Genomic DNA, 16,166 nt, shown 5'->3' with positions numbered 1-16,166 from the left:
TTATTTGAAGCCAAACAAATTGGATAGGCCTGGTTTTGAAGCTGCTTCTTAGATAGTTAAGATAGAAAACACTCCATAGGCATATACAAAGATCTATTCTGAGCCTCTGCATCTGCTAAAAGGCCATTTTCCTATGAAGCAGCTGGTCTGTGGAGCTTCCTTGATACAAGGCCTTCAGGCTGCAAATTCCATCTGGAAGCAAGAAACACAACACCAAACTACTAATAAGAAACCTACATTTAAAAGATTTTCCCCAGACTTTTAAGAACTCATTTTTCTAGGAGTAGACATTTAACACACATACAAAACCTTTCACTAAACAATCCTCTTCGTAGTTTACAGTATTTGTAATATTTGATAGCAAAATGTCATTTTACTTCTATATCCCTGAGAATGAAATGCAGTACACTGAAGTACAACCAAATTGACTTTGATGTGCAATTAGCAGTAAATCATACCTCATTACCTTGTGATAACACACCATGGCATTTACCATTTTTTAATGAATTGAAGGGCCTTGGGGCCCTGTTTTATTAAATTTTATATTTGGGTTATTATAAGCATCTTGTAAAATGCATAGCACTCAGTTTGTTTTTTCTAAGCTTAACGGAATTTAGAATACAGAAGTCACATTTCATGTCAAAGTCACAGTACTGTTTTGTAACTAATAAATATTTGAAGTCATCAAAACAGGAGTGAGGCAAAACCTCACTAATTAAGTTCCCTCCTGCTCTTTATAGATTGAGTAGCAGTTATATTTCAGTCACTTACTAGATTTTGAAATATTCAAGGCCCATTAGAACTGTTGACTCACTTATCTTGCATTAGCATCCTGTCCTTCATAGACTCTCACCTCACAGCTGTACCATACACACCGAGTTCTCTGAAACACTAGAGTTGTATCAGACTGGGTATGTTACTATAGAGAAATAAAAGTAAATATAAAAGTGGCTGTATTAAATTTTTCAACTAATTTTTTTCAACTAAAATTGCAATCTACAGGTACATCTAACTAGTAGCTTTTTTTTGAAAGAGGGAAAAAAATAGAAAAAGTAAATTCAGTGACGTCTTTGGTTAAGAAAGACAAACTTAGCTATAACTAGATTAAGTGTAATGACCAAGGTGGTCACTTTGGATGGAAACTTTGACAGGAGATGTAGATAAGTCTAGATTAATGTGTCTATATGACTCCATCTTACCCTCTTCAGGCATCTCCCACTGTTTCAAGACAGAAGAAAACATGTCCTTCCCACCTCCCTGAACCTGCCAAATTGCATAAATACACTAAAATTTCTTGGAGGCAAAACTTACATCTTATTTCAACTCGTATGAAGTCTTTAATCCCAAGGTTTTCCAAGAACACCCCAGAGGCGGCAGTAGTTTTGAAGAAGAAGGAGATGTCCACACTGACCTCGGCATGGAAGGTGGGAAAGTGCAGGTAGGAGGCCTCTGTGTTGAAAGAAGCAGCATTCCAGAACTGCCCTGAAAGCACAACACCCTTCTCTATAGTTAATTGGCTCTGGACAGCAGCTGTGAGCTGCAAGTGGAAAAGCCACCTTTCATCAGATGAATACATTAAAAAAAAAACAAAAAACACCAAACCCAATAAACACAACAAAACAAAAAGAGGGAACATTCTGTACCTATGGAAATTGAGAAGAACTAGTACTCACTGTCTCCATAGCAACGCAAAGGGCCAATTTTCCAAGCAGCCTCAGAATCTGATCTGTTTGTGTCAGTGATCACTATCTGAGTTACAGGCAAATGGTCTTTGAAAGCAAGGAGGCCAGTGTCACTTGTCCTGGATTGTAATAAACAGAAGGATACAGATTAACCACAGACAAAATCCCCAGCAAGGCTGTATTTGAAAAATGCTCACTTAAGGATGGAAGGTAGCTTGCAGAATTGCCTAGAACTGTGACTGGCACACACTGCTTAAGACACATAAGTGCAGCATGTGTATGTTCTACGCTTATACATAATTCTGGCCACTGAAGACACTGTATTTGAATACATGATAATGTCAGATACTGACTGTAACTGTTTCAGCTGTGCCGACTGATTGTGAAGCTGATGCACAGTGATGCCATTCTGCCTGATGGGCATTAACGTAAACTGGGCTCTCCTGGGTTTCCTCAGCAGAATGAATTTGATGTGGATTGGGTTTAAGTCCAAGTTTGAATTTCTGTTAGGTTAGCTGAAGACAGATAATGACATCTATGCTGGCTTTATGCTTTATCTGAGCAAGAAGAGGTGACACAATACCTGATCCAGCATGTAATTAGCACAGGGCAGCCAGACAGTATCTGATCCAACAGCAAGATGGCTGCTACACAACTGACTCAGCACACTGCAAAGTTGGATTGGCAGAGTGATTTCAAACTGAATCAGCCCTTCACATTACGTGCCTCTGTGAATTTTGGTTCAGCAACTGAAATACTGAAGGCTGATTTACAGCACTGTTGAACTGCAGTCTCTTGTTTGTGTCAGCTGGGCTTATCTTCAGCTTAGACTAACTTACACAGGGCTGCTAGAAAGGAAGAGGAAAAAGAAAGATTCCTAAAGGATAATTTCCTTATTTCACTCTGTGTGTGCTGGGCAAATTGCTGTCCTCAAAATGAAGCATAGCATTTCATGGCACCCGTTGTTCCCTAACCTGATTCAGCAGCTTTGACTCTGGCAGGGTATACAGATGTGCATTCATCCCACTGTACTTCATGAACTGAACTGAGTCCCTCAGGCATACAACCCTGATCTTACCAGAACCAAACTGCCCTCTTGAGGTATTTCTCTATCAGTTGATAGATTACAGAGAGGAGGGGAGGGTACTACCATATTTACCTCTGCAGTGATGAGTTTTTCCTTCTGCTACCATTTTTTCTCAGGGTTGAGGTCTGCTGTATCTGGGCTTGGCAGCACATCCTTAATGGAGCTGAATCTCAATAGTTTTTGAGAAACGGATCCCTACGTCTGCACGGTTTAGCAATCTGCATGCAGGGTCTGGACTCAACTCACCTGTCTGCTCAGAGGCGAAAGCTACATTCTGCAATAATCCCATTTACACCCACTGCTCTTTCAGGCAGCTATGACAAAAAGCCTCAGGAAACAGGTATCACTTTTTGACTGATACCACTGCCAAAGAGTCTGACATTCCAGGCAGGATCCCAGACTACCTATATGCTGCTCGTAATAACACCTTCCACAAACATACCTCTCATTATATTTCTAGCTCTGGGAAGGGAGACAAGACTTCAGCAAAGAAATAATAATCAGGAAGAACACTGCAGCTGTGCTATGACATACAACTTCAGATGTTTGCTTGGCTAAGTGTGCTACTCTGTTAAATGTTAGAAAAAATAGAAGGGATATTTTGATATTTTTTATAAAGGTTGCATACATTTCATTCATTTTGCTTTGTTTCTAATTGCATGCAGCACAGTTAATTTTCTCATAATTCCAAGGGGAAAATGAAAGGTATCCTCTCTGATTCTACCATTTTTTTTCTTGTTTCAGCAGGTGTCTGACATGCAGATAATCACAGACAAAGTGCAGCCAGATGAAATTCCCAGGCACAAGGCAGAGTGATGCCTTAAGTACACGCTCAGAAGGAAAAGTGCTAAGTATGAATCAAAAGTACATGATTTCGAAATATCTTCATGGAGGTCTCTCAGCAGCATACTCATATAGATTATTGTGTCAGCCTTTGAAAGTCAGTATAAATGCTCTCAACAGATTATGAAACAGTAGAAACAAAAGCGGAACTATTTATTTCTTAGGAAGATAATGAAATAAGGTGCTTCAGTAGGTAGGAGTAAGAAGAATATGAATGAATAAAAGGCAGAAAATGCACAGAAAGGACACAAAATATGCAATAAATATGTGAATAACTAAGCTGGCATTTGCTTTAGAAAAATAAAATAATAAAAATAACTACAAAATATTTAAGGAGGTTCAAGGTTCCCTGCAAATTTATTTTCATTCAAAAAATAGTGCAGTCTTTTGACTAGCTACGATCAGCATTAAAATAAAAGTCAGTATCTTTCTACAGCTACCACAAAAAAAAATGAAATGGTGACATTTTAAAGTTATCTATTCCACAACTCTGAGAACTGAATTCCTCATTGGATATTCTGTTATATTGCATGAAGTTCTTTTGCATACAGTTTTATGACTCAGAGTTTTTACCAGTTATATGCCAGTATCACAGACAACTTTAGTAATGTAGGTCAACTGTGAGAAAAAAAATTATTCTAGAACTAATAAAAATATTCACTTTTATGTTAATGCCTTGAAAACTCAAGTTTTTCTTGAAGCTCAAACAGTACATTTTATATATTTTATCCTCTCACATGTGATAAAAAAGAATTGTGTAAAGATATTCTCATACAAGCAGACACTGAAACAAAACCTATCAGGAAAATATTCTGCCCTTCAAAGAATGCCTTTGTGACAGGAACAATGTACCTATTGTTGCAGTTTATTATTATTTCATGGTGGGAAATCGAGTATTTGATAAAAAGTCAGGAAGTTTCAACTAAGAAAAGCAGAAAAGAGGTTTGAACACGATGCAGGCCCCCACAGGAGCTAAATTTTGAGTGCTTTAATTTCCTGGTATTCTTGAAGTTAAACTTATTTCAGACTCCATTTCTTGCAAAGCACCACAATTCCTCTTCCATTTACTTGGTGCTTAATGACAGCCTCTCAAATACAGTGTATTATGACTCAGAGAGTACTGTGTATCTGTAAAATAATATCCCAGAGGCACTGCTGTGGCACTACAAAATACAAATATTCCACGTTTTGGACAAAACATTTGGAATTTTGCCTGAAGGGGGCTTGGAGATGACTTGACTGTACTACAGTTTTCAAATAAAACGTTTTTACTTATATGTATTTTAATTTAGCAGTTCACATATGCTTAAAGCTAGATTCTATTTGGTTTTCCGTAGCTGTTTCTGTGGTTAGCCAAAACCATTGCTTTATTTTTCTTTGCAGGTTTCACATAGTACTCTGTAGCCACTTCCACCAAGCATGCCTTTTGTACCATGCTATGCCATGCTTCTCAGTATTGAGAATTACAGGTTGGTCCTGCCTGTACAAGGGTCCCGGGGTGGGGAGTGATGCTCCTTGGCCAGGAATGTAAAGTTAAGTTCCGAGTTCACAAAAATCAAAGCAGATTTTATGCCTTTCCTGAAAGGAGTCCTGTACATGCAGAAAATGGTATAAATATATTAATAAACTTGGGAAGTAGACTTTCTGCTTATCTAACTTGGCACTCAATTTGGCAGAAATTAGATTAAAATCTGATTATATTTCAGAGGGTGGAAAGCACCCTCAAGAAACAGATGTTTCTCTGAACTCTTTGCATAAAGGGTGATATCTATTTGTACTTCCCACAAGCAAAACCCAAACAAAACAAATCCAATAATGCCCTTTAAATTAAAAAACGGAAATATTTTTAGTTATGGGTATTAAATACAGTTGCATGTCATCTATTTATCCATGTCTGAGGATTAATGTCTGTATCTACCCAAAGGCCTTCCTCAATAAGCTATGAGGCATGTTACACATCAAACAAATGTTCTGTTTGTTTGGGGAGAGGGGGAAAAGAAAAACAAATTCACTGCAAGTGCAGCAATGCTAAAGGTGATAGTGCAGCAAATGGATCCTTTAAGATGTAGCACAGGTAGTCTTACCTGTAAATGACAAATAACTATTTGACAGTAACCTTAGGAGACTATTTTTCTTTTTCCAGGCTATTTATAAAAGCATGGTCAAAAAGTTCTCACTCTATGGTATCCTAATTGTATAAGCTATCGTAAATTGGTAATCTCTAGGTAGCTGTGTCTGTATATTTTAAACAGATAATAGAGCAGTGGTGCCATTAAATATAATTTATTCTTGCATGATCCCCTGTTGGTACACTTTCTTCTTGTACATTAATGAAAACTGGTGTGGTCTGAGCCTCAGTAGCTCAGATATTCACTACAGATTTTCATGAATACAGTACATTAGGGGAAAAGAATACTATCATCAGCAGATATCAATGAACCACATGAGGAAAGAGCTAGTGAAACAGACTTCCATTAGAAAAAGTTTTGTGCCCTATTCAGGATGTATCATTAATAATCCAAATGAATAAATTTTAATTGCTGTCTTACCCACCAGCTGCATCCAAAAATGTTTTACTGGGTACAATAACATAGAATACAGAGTAAATTTAAAAACAGCAGCAGAAGGGGACATACCTAATAGTTCAAGGTATGATGCAGTGGCTATATTTTGTTGAATTAGAGGATAGGTAAAGAGTTTGGTAGTGATAGTAATGAACTGATTCCTGGCACCTCAGGGGCCTGCTAGAGTCAGCTCTCTGCAGGCAGATTTTCCAGTTTGTTGACAAATGCAGTCATGAAGGCAGATATCCAAGACAGCTCTATACAGCCAGGTCACCTCCAGCAGGGTTTATTTATGAGCTGCCTCCACTGCTTCTGGGGAAATGGATTCAGTATAGGGTAGTTGTTGAATGAACAAAACCTGTCAAATCTGGGCTTCTCAATGGCTGGGTTTCTCTGTCCTGCTTTCCTCAGCCCTTCCAGTTTCAGCATCCTGGCTCTGGCACATCTTTGCGCAAATATAACTAATCCAAAGAGGGCTTTATTTGCCTCCATGTTGCATTACTTGTTCCAACAGTTAACTACTGTCAGTGTTGGGGAAGGGCAAGAGAGAAAGAAACATTTTCTGAACTAGATTTAGCTTCAGCTTGTGGCCACTGTTAGTTCTATATTTCTATAAATCTTCCCATCCACTAGCAAGACCTTTCAACAGTCATGAATCTCTCCTTTTTGGAGGCATGCATTACAGTCATGTCACGTTTAACACCTTTCCAGATCCCTTGCTTGAGTTAGGGTGACAACTTATGCCTCTGCTCCCTCAGCAGAGGTCTTCTCCCATTCTCCAGCAAAAAACATTCAGATGTTCCACTATTCTGCAGTGACAAAATTAGCAGTCATCAAACTGTACGGTTTGGAAGTATGGTGAGTAGGTAGATGGAAGAAAATACTTTTCACTAGAATGCATTAATAAAAAGAAAAAAAAAATACAAAAGCTTTCCCCAAATAGCATACATATATTTTTATTCATCCAGGGGAACTCAACTTGATGTCAAGAGCCCAGAGATAACACCTGGCTCAGATGTCTACTTAGATATCATTTAAAACTCAGCATGCCTAGAAATGTGAATTTTGTACTGCCAAACACCTGGCTCAGGACCTTTTTCAGGTCTGTTTTCTCCAATTTTCCATTTATTGTGCTGCTCTGATGAATTAGTAGCTTCTTCTACACTTAAGACTTAGTCTAGGGAAACCAAATAAAAAACCTACACCTGTTTCCTCTTCAGGACACTCCAACTATTTTGGTCAATTCCTACCTCAGAGCTGCAGTGAGCAGACTGATTTATGTAAAAGGAGTGAAAATGATTTTCTGGTTTTCCACTCTGCAGCACCCATTTTATTTCATGCTAAGGCAAATAAATACATCTACTCCTGTCTTGCTCTTTTCACCATAATGTATAGCACGTTAAAGTCACAGTTCAGATCTTAGCAGATTTTAGATTCAAATGCTCATTATGTATCAGGGGGTCAACGTTCTATCAGAGAAACACAAAGCTATCTTCAAAAGCCATGAAATTTCTTATACTTAAAAAATCTTCGTAAAGGTCAAGATTTTTTAGCTTTTAAAAAGGCAACCTGCAATTTAGAATATTACCAAAGTCCAAATTTCAAATGGATTTAAAACCAAAACAAAACACCTGAATCCCCAAACCAACAAACAGTAGGCAGTTTAGTTGGGGAAACTTCTATGCATGTCTCATTATTATCATGAAATCAGGAGAAACAAGTTTCCCTGTGTGCTGCCAAGCTAATGAAGCATGATTTCCTACATCTCTCTCCCATGAGGGTTTTCCAAAATCTAATGAAAGTGTATGCTTCCTTAACTTCCTTCTTGTGGGTTTTAATGTTTTTTTTCCTCTCAGCCTGGCATAAATTTTCATAAAATGTATAATTTCTAATACTTTTGAGATCCCTCTTTCTTTGCTAAAGATGTTCAAAATCACTGGGTGTGGGGTGAAAATGGAGATAAACATCCACAGCACAACTCGTTTAGGTCTGATTTCCTTTGGAGGCTCAGCTGAAACATTTTGAAACTGCATTTAGCTTTCACCTTGCATTCGTTACTACAATCTAATAGTGCACTGTTCATCAATCTCAGACTACAAGTCCAGTAGTGTACCAACATAACACACCCTGCTTCACTTTAGTAGCTCACTGAAATGTGAAATCTGGATTATGAAAAGAGTCAAGCCCCAGTAAAAACAGATGCTTTTCATGTTCATGCGCAAACTTCACCAAAATGCATCTGATAACCTAGCATTAAAGATAGATTAACATGCGCAGCCATCTTTAAATATCTATACAAACCACATTCATAAACCAACATTTACATAATGACCTTCATTAAGAAATCGCCTTATGGCTGTGATTTTTGAAAGTGAACAGTGAGTCCAGGGATACAAAGGATCCAAGAGAATAATCACACTGTCTGGAAATCGAGCAACCAAAAAAGCCTCACACAGTGACAAGTCATTTCTGAATTACTTTTTTGGTTTTAAGGCCCCTTACAGCTCCTTTCTGCTCAATCTCTTTTAAGCAAAGGTTTCACAGGGATAATTCGGTCGCTATTTCAAACACAGGAGCCTGCTACAGCAAGACATTTCTTGTCTACATCCATTATTTGTAATTTCTGTACTACTCAAGGTTAATATGTCTTTATTCTTAGAGAAAGGGCAGAAGCTCCTATCAGTGAGTCCAGAAATGAGACAGGGTGAAGCAGAATTTTCACATGCATTTTCAGTTTCAAATTATACTTTTAACAACACTCATCTCACATTTCTGTCCCCTTCAACACAAATACGGAATTAATTGGAAAGTTCACCGACTAGCTCTCAGCTGCTGGACAGTCTCTGAAGGTAAAGACGATGGAAGAAGGTTGTGAGTGTGCTTTCGTAAGTTCACGCAGCAGACCACAAAGGTCCAAACCCAAGGAAGACTTTGAATGTTCATGCTGTAGATCTAAAAACTTCCTATAGACACTGAGCCAAAGCATCCAGAAACTAAAGAAAGTCTTTCTATTGATTTTAAAATGCTTGGGACCCAACGTAAATGAAAGTCTTTTCTGATAGAGCAGATTTCTTATTGTTTAGCTGTCTGTACCTGAATTTTGTTGTCTATTTCTGATTTTTATGCTCTGATGTATATCCATGTATGAGCCTCCTAGAGCCTTTATTCACGCAATGCTCCAGCTGAATCAATGGAAATTCTTAAATAATTAGAACGACTGGATTTGGCATTGAACAGCAAATGATATTTTAAAACAGCTCATCTCAGCAACCTGCTTCAGTTAGATATCATGTCTTTGTTTCAAATAAGAAATTTGAGATTAAACCAGAAGTCTAAATTCTAGTTTGAATCTCATATTCATTTGACCATACTCAAGCCATTCAAGCTTCTTGAGCTTTCTTTCCCTACTTTCTATCCCCACCTCTCACACAGATACAACTATAATCACATGAAATTTATTACCATTCTTCTCTATCTGCGTCACAGTTGCAAAAATATCTCATATCCAGACAACTTTCTTCCAGTCCACATGCACACTGCTGAATGCCTGGAAGAGATCCTCCCCAGTAAAGATGCTTTTCATTGGCACGGCCAACCCACCAAGCAAATGGCATTCCATCTGGATGAAAGGGAAACAGAGGGGCGGGGAGGGGGGAGAAAAGAGGAAAAAGGAGAGAGAGAAAGAAAACTTGATAAGCAAATTGGAATCTCCTGAGAATGAAAAAGAGAATGGAGGTGGACACATTAAGTAATTCTGAAAGAAAAGATGCAAACTACAGATGAACTAACAAACCATAAACTTTACCCAACTTCCATTTCATGGACTGTATGTTGAGAAAGCAACAACTCTATGGTAATCCGTTTTTGGTTTGAGAGCAGATGTTTTTCCCATAGGGTTCATGTGCCAATCACCCATGAGAACTTTGGCACAGTTCAGCTATGAAGACTTTTACCATGTGAACCCAACATCACTGTCTGTACCAGCTGTGTCCAGTGTTTTTGTGTGATGCTAGAGGGAAGATCTGACCACTGAAGGAGTCTGAAAAAAATGTCTCCTGGCATGACTCACACTGCACAGTTGTCTTGAACCACCCAGCACTGGCCAAGGACCTCTTGCAGAGTCAAATAGTTATAAAGGAGACTCTAGCTCTTAAATCAGGACTCTCTTTACCTTAAGGCTCACATATAATGAGCAAAACCCTTTAGAAATAAAACACAAACTGACCTACTATGATGGGTTTAATACAGTTCCTCTCAGAACTACAAATCAAAATTCGTATGAGTTTCTAAGGCAGCAGTCCAAGGGTGGGATCTGCAATTGCAAAGCTCTGTAAGATATTAAACCAGGTAGGAAATTAAGTGGGGAAAAGGATCTCCCTATCTGGGAATTAATGTGTCTCTGTGACATTATTTTCTATCTACAGGAGCTCCAAGATCTATGTATTTATATAAACCAAGATAGATTTTGTTTAAATTTTGTAATCTGTTATACATTAAGCATTTAAATTTTAACAGTCAGATACAGCAAGTAGACTCAGATGTAATGAAATTCACAGATTAGTATTTTGGTAAGACTGACTTTGTCTTCCAGCTCAGCTAGCTTTTTCATTGACTTCTTAATCCTTAAATCAAGAAATGTAATCAGTTACACAGAGGTAGATGGCAAAATTTAGCAAAATTGACATATCAAGACTTTTTGATCAAAGGAGTTTCAAAAAATAAACTACACTGCTAATGTAGAAAAATGTATCAATTTATTTTTCTGTTTTACTAACATTATTATTAGGGAGTATTCCTCATTTTACAAAGCAAGAAAGCCTAAAATATGAAGTGCAATCAAGGTTAACTGTAGAGTATAGGGACTAATTAAAATGAGTTTTAGAATCACTTGACAAAATTAATTCATATTTGTTTTCCTTTTAAGTTTAGACTGCTGAACTGCAAATTCATAAAAAGAGAAAATAAAAATAGGAAGAGCAATTTTGTTTTCACGATACCAACAATTAAGACATGATGAGTTTGACCAATACCCCATGGTACTCATTAGGAAAACACAATTCAAGAACATCTAAGGATTCATCTTACAAAAATGCACACAATCATTTTAGGTCGCATATTATTGTCAACTAATTTCTTTCTTTTCTTATCAGATGATTTTCTTGCAGAAGGTGATTGCTGCAGCCAGAGAAATGGGTCTATACTATATTATCGGGGAATTACTTGGCAAAGCTTGGAATAGTAATGTTAATTGAATAAAAGGGTGACTTGTCTAGGAGTTGAAATAGATATTATACAGAAGTGCTTAATCTAATTTTAAAAGTGCCCGTTCTGGAAAAATATTTAGGTAAAGACAAATCCTTTGGGCCATCAGCAAATAATGGTATTCATTAATCAAATTCAACCTTGAATTCTTTTGGCAGAAATCATTACATACTTCAACATAACACTGAAATGAGCAATCATTCACAGGAATTAAGAATGAGTAGTTTCTGATGTCTTTTTCAGATCTGTTGTTATTTGTTTTATTGAGGAATACCAAGCAAACACGTACACGTTCAGATTTATAATATAGACTGGAAAAGTGATAGAAGCACCACAGTTTGAATCATTTATAACTAAATTAAATACAATGCTAAAAACCAGAGCATTCAACATTATAGGGAAAAATCTTAGTTGTCAAGGGAATAGACTATAAAAAAAATGTGTCTTTTGAAAAAATTCTATATATTAGGCAGAGTTCTGCCAGCCTTTACTCTAGATGAGCGGATTTTTCTCCATAACTAGTCCCTTAGAAATCAATTGTGTCATTATGGAAAATTATGCCCTGATTCTTCAAAACTTTTTCACATGCTTAATTTTAACACATGAGAAATCACAGAGCTATTCAACAAAGCTCTTAAATCTAAGGTACTTCAGCGACATTCAAAGTATGTAGGAATTACTTAAACTTATACTGTATGTCATATACCTGTAATGCCTAAGTAATCAGTAATTCACTAGCAATGCCAATCAATCTATTCTTAACTTCTTTCTAGAAAGTTTACACCATTGTACCTTGGCAGAGTTGGAGGGTGCCTTGCATTAAAATTCAGTTTGGCCAACAGGTATTAAGATTCGTTCTTGTAAGTTTGTAGATTTGTTGCAATATCTTACCTTCTGTAATCATGACATTGTAATTTTTTAGAAGCATTGTCAATTCTCCATGGCCTCAAAATGAATTAATTTCCATTCCTTGGTGAAAACACGGAATAAGTCAGTAATGTTAATTAACATGGTAACATGGCCCCATAAAACAATGATTAGGAGAATTTTTAAGCCGACAAGTCCATTTGCTAAAACATGCTACTAATTCTTCATTCTGTGCTTGCACACACCTAGTAAAACATTATCTAGTAAAGAAAGGTAGTCAAAAGCCTACTGTACAAATAAAAGTATTATTTTCCATGCTTTTTTGTCTGTTTAGAACTGAAGAAAACCCCACCTTGCTATGATAAATTTATTAGGGTTGTTTTTGAACTCCAGATACTATGGTTCTGAAGCAGAGAATATGTGGGAAAAAAATCCAAACCAAGCAAACATGCCCCAAGTGATTGAGCTCACCAGTAAAAGAACAGAGATCTGTTTCTTTCAAGTGATTTCTTCCTGTACTGCTTAAGCTGCCTTGGGGAGGTTTTAATTTGTACAAACAAGTCCTCAAAAAAGCAGAACTTTTTGAGGACAATAACCCCTTCTGTGATGATGCTGTCTGGAAGACTCTACAAACACCTGTGATATTTTCATAACTGTTTTTACCATAATTTAATATAGTATTGAATAAAAGAACTGAGCAGGCAGACAGTATTTTGCATGAAATCAAGTACTGCTAGTTATTCATACTGCCAGGCACATGCTGCAGAAAGTAAGGTTGGCACAGGTCTTCTGAAAGGCAAAAATAAGGGTCTTCACCTGACCATCTTGATGTTTCCCTCAGACAGAAAAGAGCCTCAGTTTCCATAGGCTCGTCTTTTGTGGTCTATTGGTGTATTCAACAGCTACTGTACGTATGTATCTGAAGAACCAAGTAAGATTTTGGAAACCCTGTCATATACAATACCGAAATGCATGGACAAGAACTCTTGTTTTATTTCATCCATCAAGGCACAGAGAGTAAGCTCCTTTCAGATATCAGTTCTTCAGCAGACCTCTAGTACCTGCTCTATCAATGTGCTTAACCAAACTGTTCATCGTTAGTTCTCTATATAAAATCTACTTCAGCATAAGCAAGGCTGTCACAGACTGTACAGATCACAGGCACAGAGGCCGAAGACTATGAAGAGAACAGCAGACACATAGAGGTTGTTTCCACTGACCCTTAGAAGGCCATTCAAATTGAGATCAAATCCACCTGCAATTCGTATCTGGCTCTTCTAGTGACAAGAGTGGCTGAACAGACATTTGGTGTCCTTCCACCAGCTCACAAGATAATGTCTGTCCTCCTAAATCTCCCTTGTTCTGACAGCTCGCTCATTTTCTGTATTAGAAGGCATTGACATTTGTAGCAACACAAGTTATTTTTAAAGGTTTTAGGCTTGCTCATGTTTTAAATGGCAGAAAACCTTTTAAAAATTATTTGTATAGGTATTCAGAAGCTGGAGGAAGAGAAGAAGCAACATATTTCAACAGCATTTAGAACTAAAGCACTATGCATATAAGTCCCAAGCTGTGGACTCAGTTTACCTTTACATAGGCAGAAAGTCCTAGCATTGGCTTTTATGTTTATCCAGTACGCGTTAAGATAAAGCCATGTGTTTTTAACAGTATTTAAAATATTTATCAAGATTTGCCTGCATCATTTGCCAGATGGTTCTTGTTATTGCAACAAACAAAAATGCATCAATGGAAATATAACACAATAATCTGGATCTTTTGATAAACTTTTGTGCTGTATAAACCTAAAGTCTGTCCCAGTAATTACATATCTCTAACAGAAGTAAGGCTTTTGGGCACCTAAATTACTGAAACACGTCTTTTCCACCACCACGGCAAGTCAATTTATTTGTATCTGTCTGTGGAAACACTGAAACCATAAAAAACATTCTTTTGGCAGTCTTCATATTCATTTTTTCCTCCAAAATCAAACTGAGTTAAGCAGAACTGAATTTTTAATTTAATTTAATTTAAATCTTATTTCTATACATCCTTCTGGTGAAAATGTAGATTAATTTACATCTATGCTATTTCTCTTAAAAGGAAAAATTCACATATTAAGAGATAGTGAAAACTAGGAAGGCTGTAGAATTGCATAGAGCAATGAAAGCAAATTCTGTCCTACCACATTCAAAAAAATACAATATCTGTTTGGCCTAGCCACTTCAACTGTCTCAAATCCTGCAAATGGCTCACCTGATGCACTGTTACGTGACACAAGCAGCAGATTTTTTTGTATGTATATCTGTATATACACACACACAAATATATGAGTCAATTTCAACCTCAATAACTGAATCCAGTGGGCAGTCCAGGCTACAAATTATGACCTCAGTTAATCTGTTTTTAAAAGGTTCTTGAAAAAAAAATGAGAAAGGGGTAAGGGATTGAGAACAAGGAAAAGCTGTAACTCAATATTTTTTGGTAAGAATTTACCAAGGTCTTGTTTTCCCATGTTTGATTTTTTTCCATTGCAGCACTTTTTCTAGTCTTTTTTAATGAGAATTTGAAATACTAGATTGAAGTAAAACCAAATATTTTCCCGTTAGCCTCTTTAAAAAAAAAACAAACACAAAATATCACCAAAAAACCCACCAAACAACCCAAAATAGAAACACCGCCCCCCCCAAAAAAAAATACAAAACAAAACAAAACAAACAAGAAATACTCACACACACACAAAAAAAGAAAACCAAAATGAAAAGAATAAACAAAACAAACCAAAGAATTTGAGAAATCAAATTTGATTTGAGAAATCAAAGAAAAAAGTGTTTATAATAATTCTGGACAAAATGGCAGACATATTGGAGGGCTATTCCATATTTGGTGTATAGTACAAAATTAATACATTCTCAGAGGATATTTGACCAGTGAAGAGATCAGTGGTGTTAATGACTCAGAATCTGTATTGGTTTAAATGACAAGTCACACCTGTAGGTGGAAAAAATGCATACATGTAATATGGACCAGGTTTAAAATGGGAATCCTGATGACATGGTTCCTTTGAACATTACTCACTGAGTGAGCCACCAGCTTGCCCAGTTGGTTTGTACCATTTTAGTCTGTCTCCATTTAGACACACACCTGTTTTATGCCTGGCTTTTCTCTTTTCCATACAGCTATAATGAACAGCTAACACTTCCTTCCTTTCACTCAAAACCTTCCCCATGGAAATTGCACAATTCCATTTTATAGTACTTTTTCTGTCTTAAAACTATAACCCATACACCATTGCCCCAGTTTTCAGAGATGACAAACACAACAGCGCTGGAAATCATGGCTGGTCAGATACTGCATCAAGACAGATGCCATTTGGTACTAAGTAACACCACTGCTAGCTGGATTTGATTTTAATTTCTGGTCAGATCCTGAAAACCTTATTCAGATCAGCTATCTGAAAATGAAGTAGTCCTGCTAATTCCAGTGGTCCTACTAGCTGGGAAAATGTTACTTAGTCAGAATGTCTGTCCTTCATTTTAAAATCATTTTGTTAAGTGTGGTTAGGAAAAGGGGAAAGAAAGGCATTATTCTGCTAACATTTTTCTTTCTTGTTATTCAGCTTTGCAAAGGTGCACTGCTTTCATACACAGTCCCAGGTTGAAGTAACTGCTCAAGAAAGAAAGAAAACCAACCATGCAGCACCATTTGTCTGCATCTCTTAAGCAGAGCAACTGCATCTCCCTCTGGAGCAGCTGTTATCATAGTGTGCTCTGTTCTTCCTGGAGTTACTATGATATTCTTACAGATGAGAATGGGCAGAAGGTAAATAAATATGAACCTTTACTTCTGGATTTAACAGGAGGC

The 16,166-nt window shown here is 37.0% G+C and overlaps 1 protein-coding gene across 2 annotated transcripts in view; it reads right to left on the bottom strand.

The window, feature by feature from the left end:
- Nucleotides 1–16,166, bottom strand: part of CNTNAP5 (contactin associated protein family member 5) — a 302,690-nt gene that overhangs the window by 43,268 nt on the left and 243,256 nt on the right. For both annotated transcript variants that reach the window (XM_061370154.1, XM_061370155.1), the window contains exons 15-17: nt 9,639–9,795; nt 1,674–1,801; nt 1,312–1,482 (exon numbers count right to left, since the gene is read on the bottom strand). In XM_061370154.1, the coding sequence (XP_061226138.1) occupies nt 1,312–1,482; nt 1,674–1,801; nt 9,639–9,795 (456 nt within the window). The remainder of the gene's footprint in view (nt 1–1,311; nt 1,483–1,673; nt 1,802–9,638; nt 9,796–16,166) is intronic.

The sequence above is a fragment of the Neopsephotus bourkii genome, unplaced genomic scaffold (genome assembly GCF_033783945.1).
Source record: "Neopsephotus bourkii isolate Nb327-2 ecotype Australia unplaced genomic scaffold, CSIRO-AGI_Nbou_v1 NB_1526, whole genome shotgun sequence".
Lineage (NCBI taxonomy): Eukaryota > Metazoa > Chordata > Aves > Psittaciformes > Psittacidae > Neopsephotus > Neopsephotus bourkii.
This window is presented reverse-complemented; position numbering and strand designations above follow the sequence as displayed.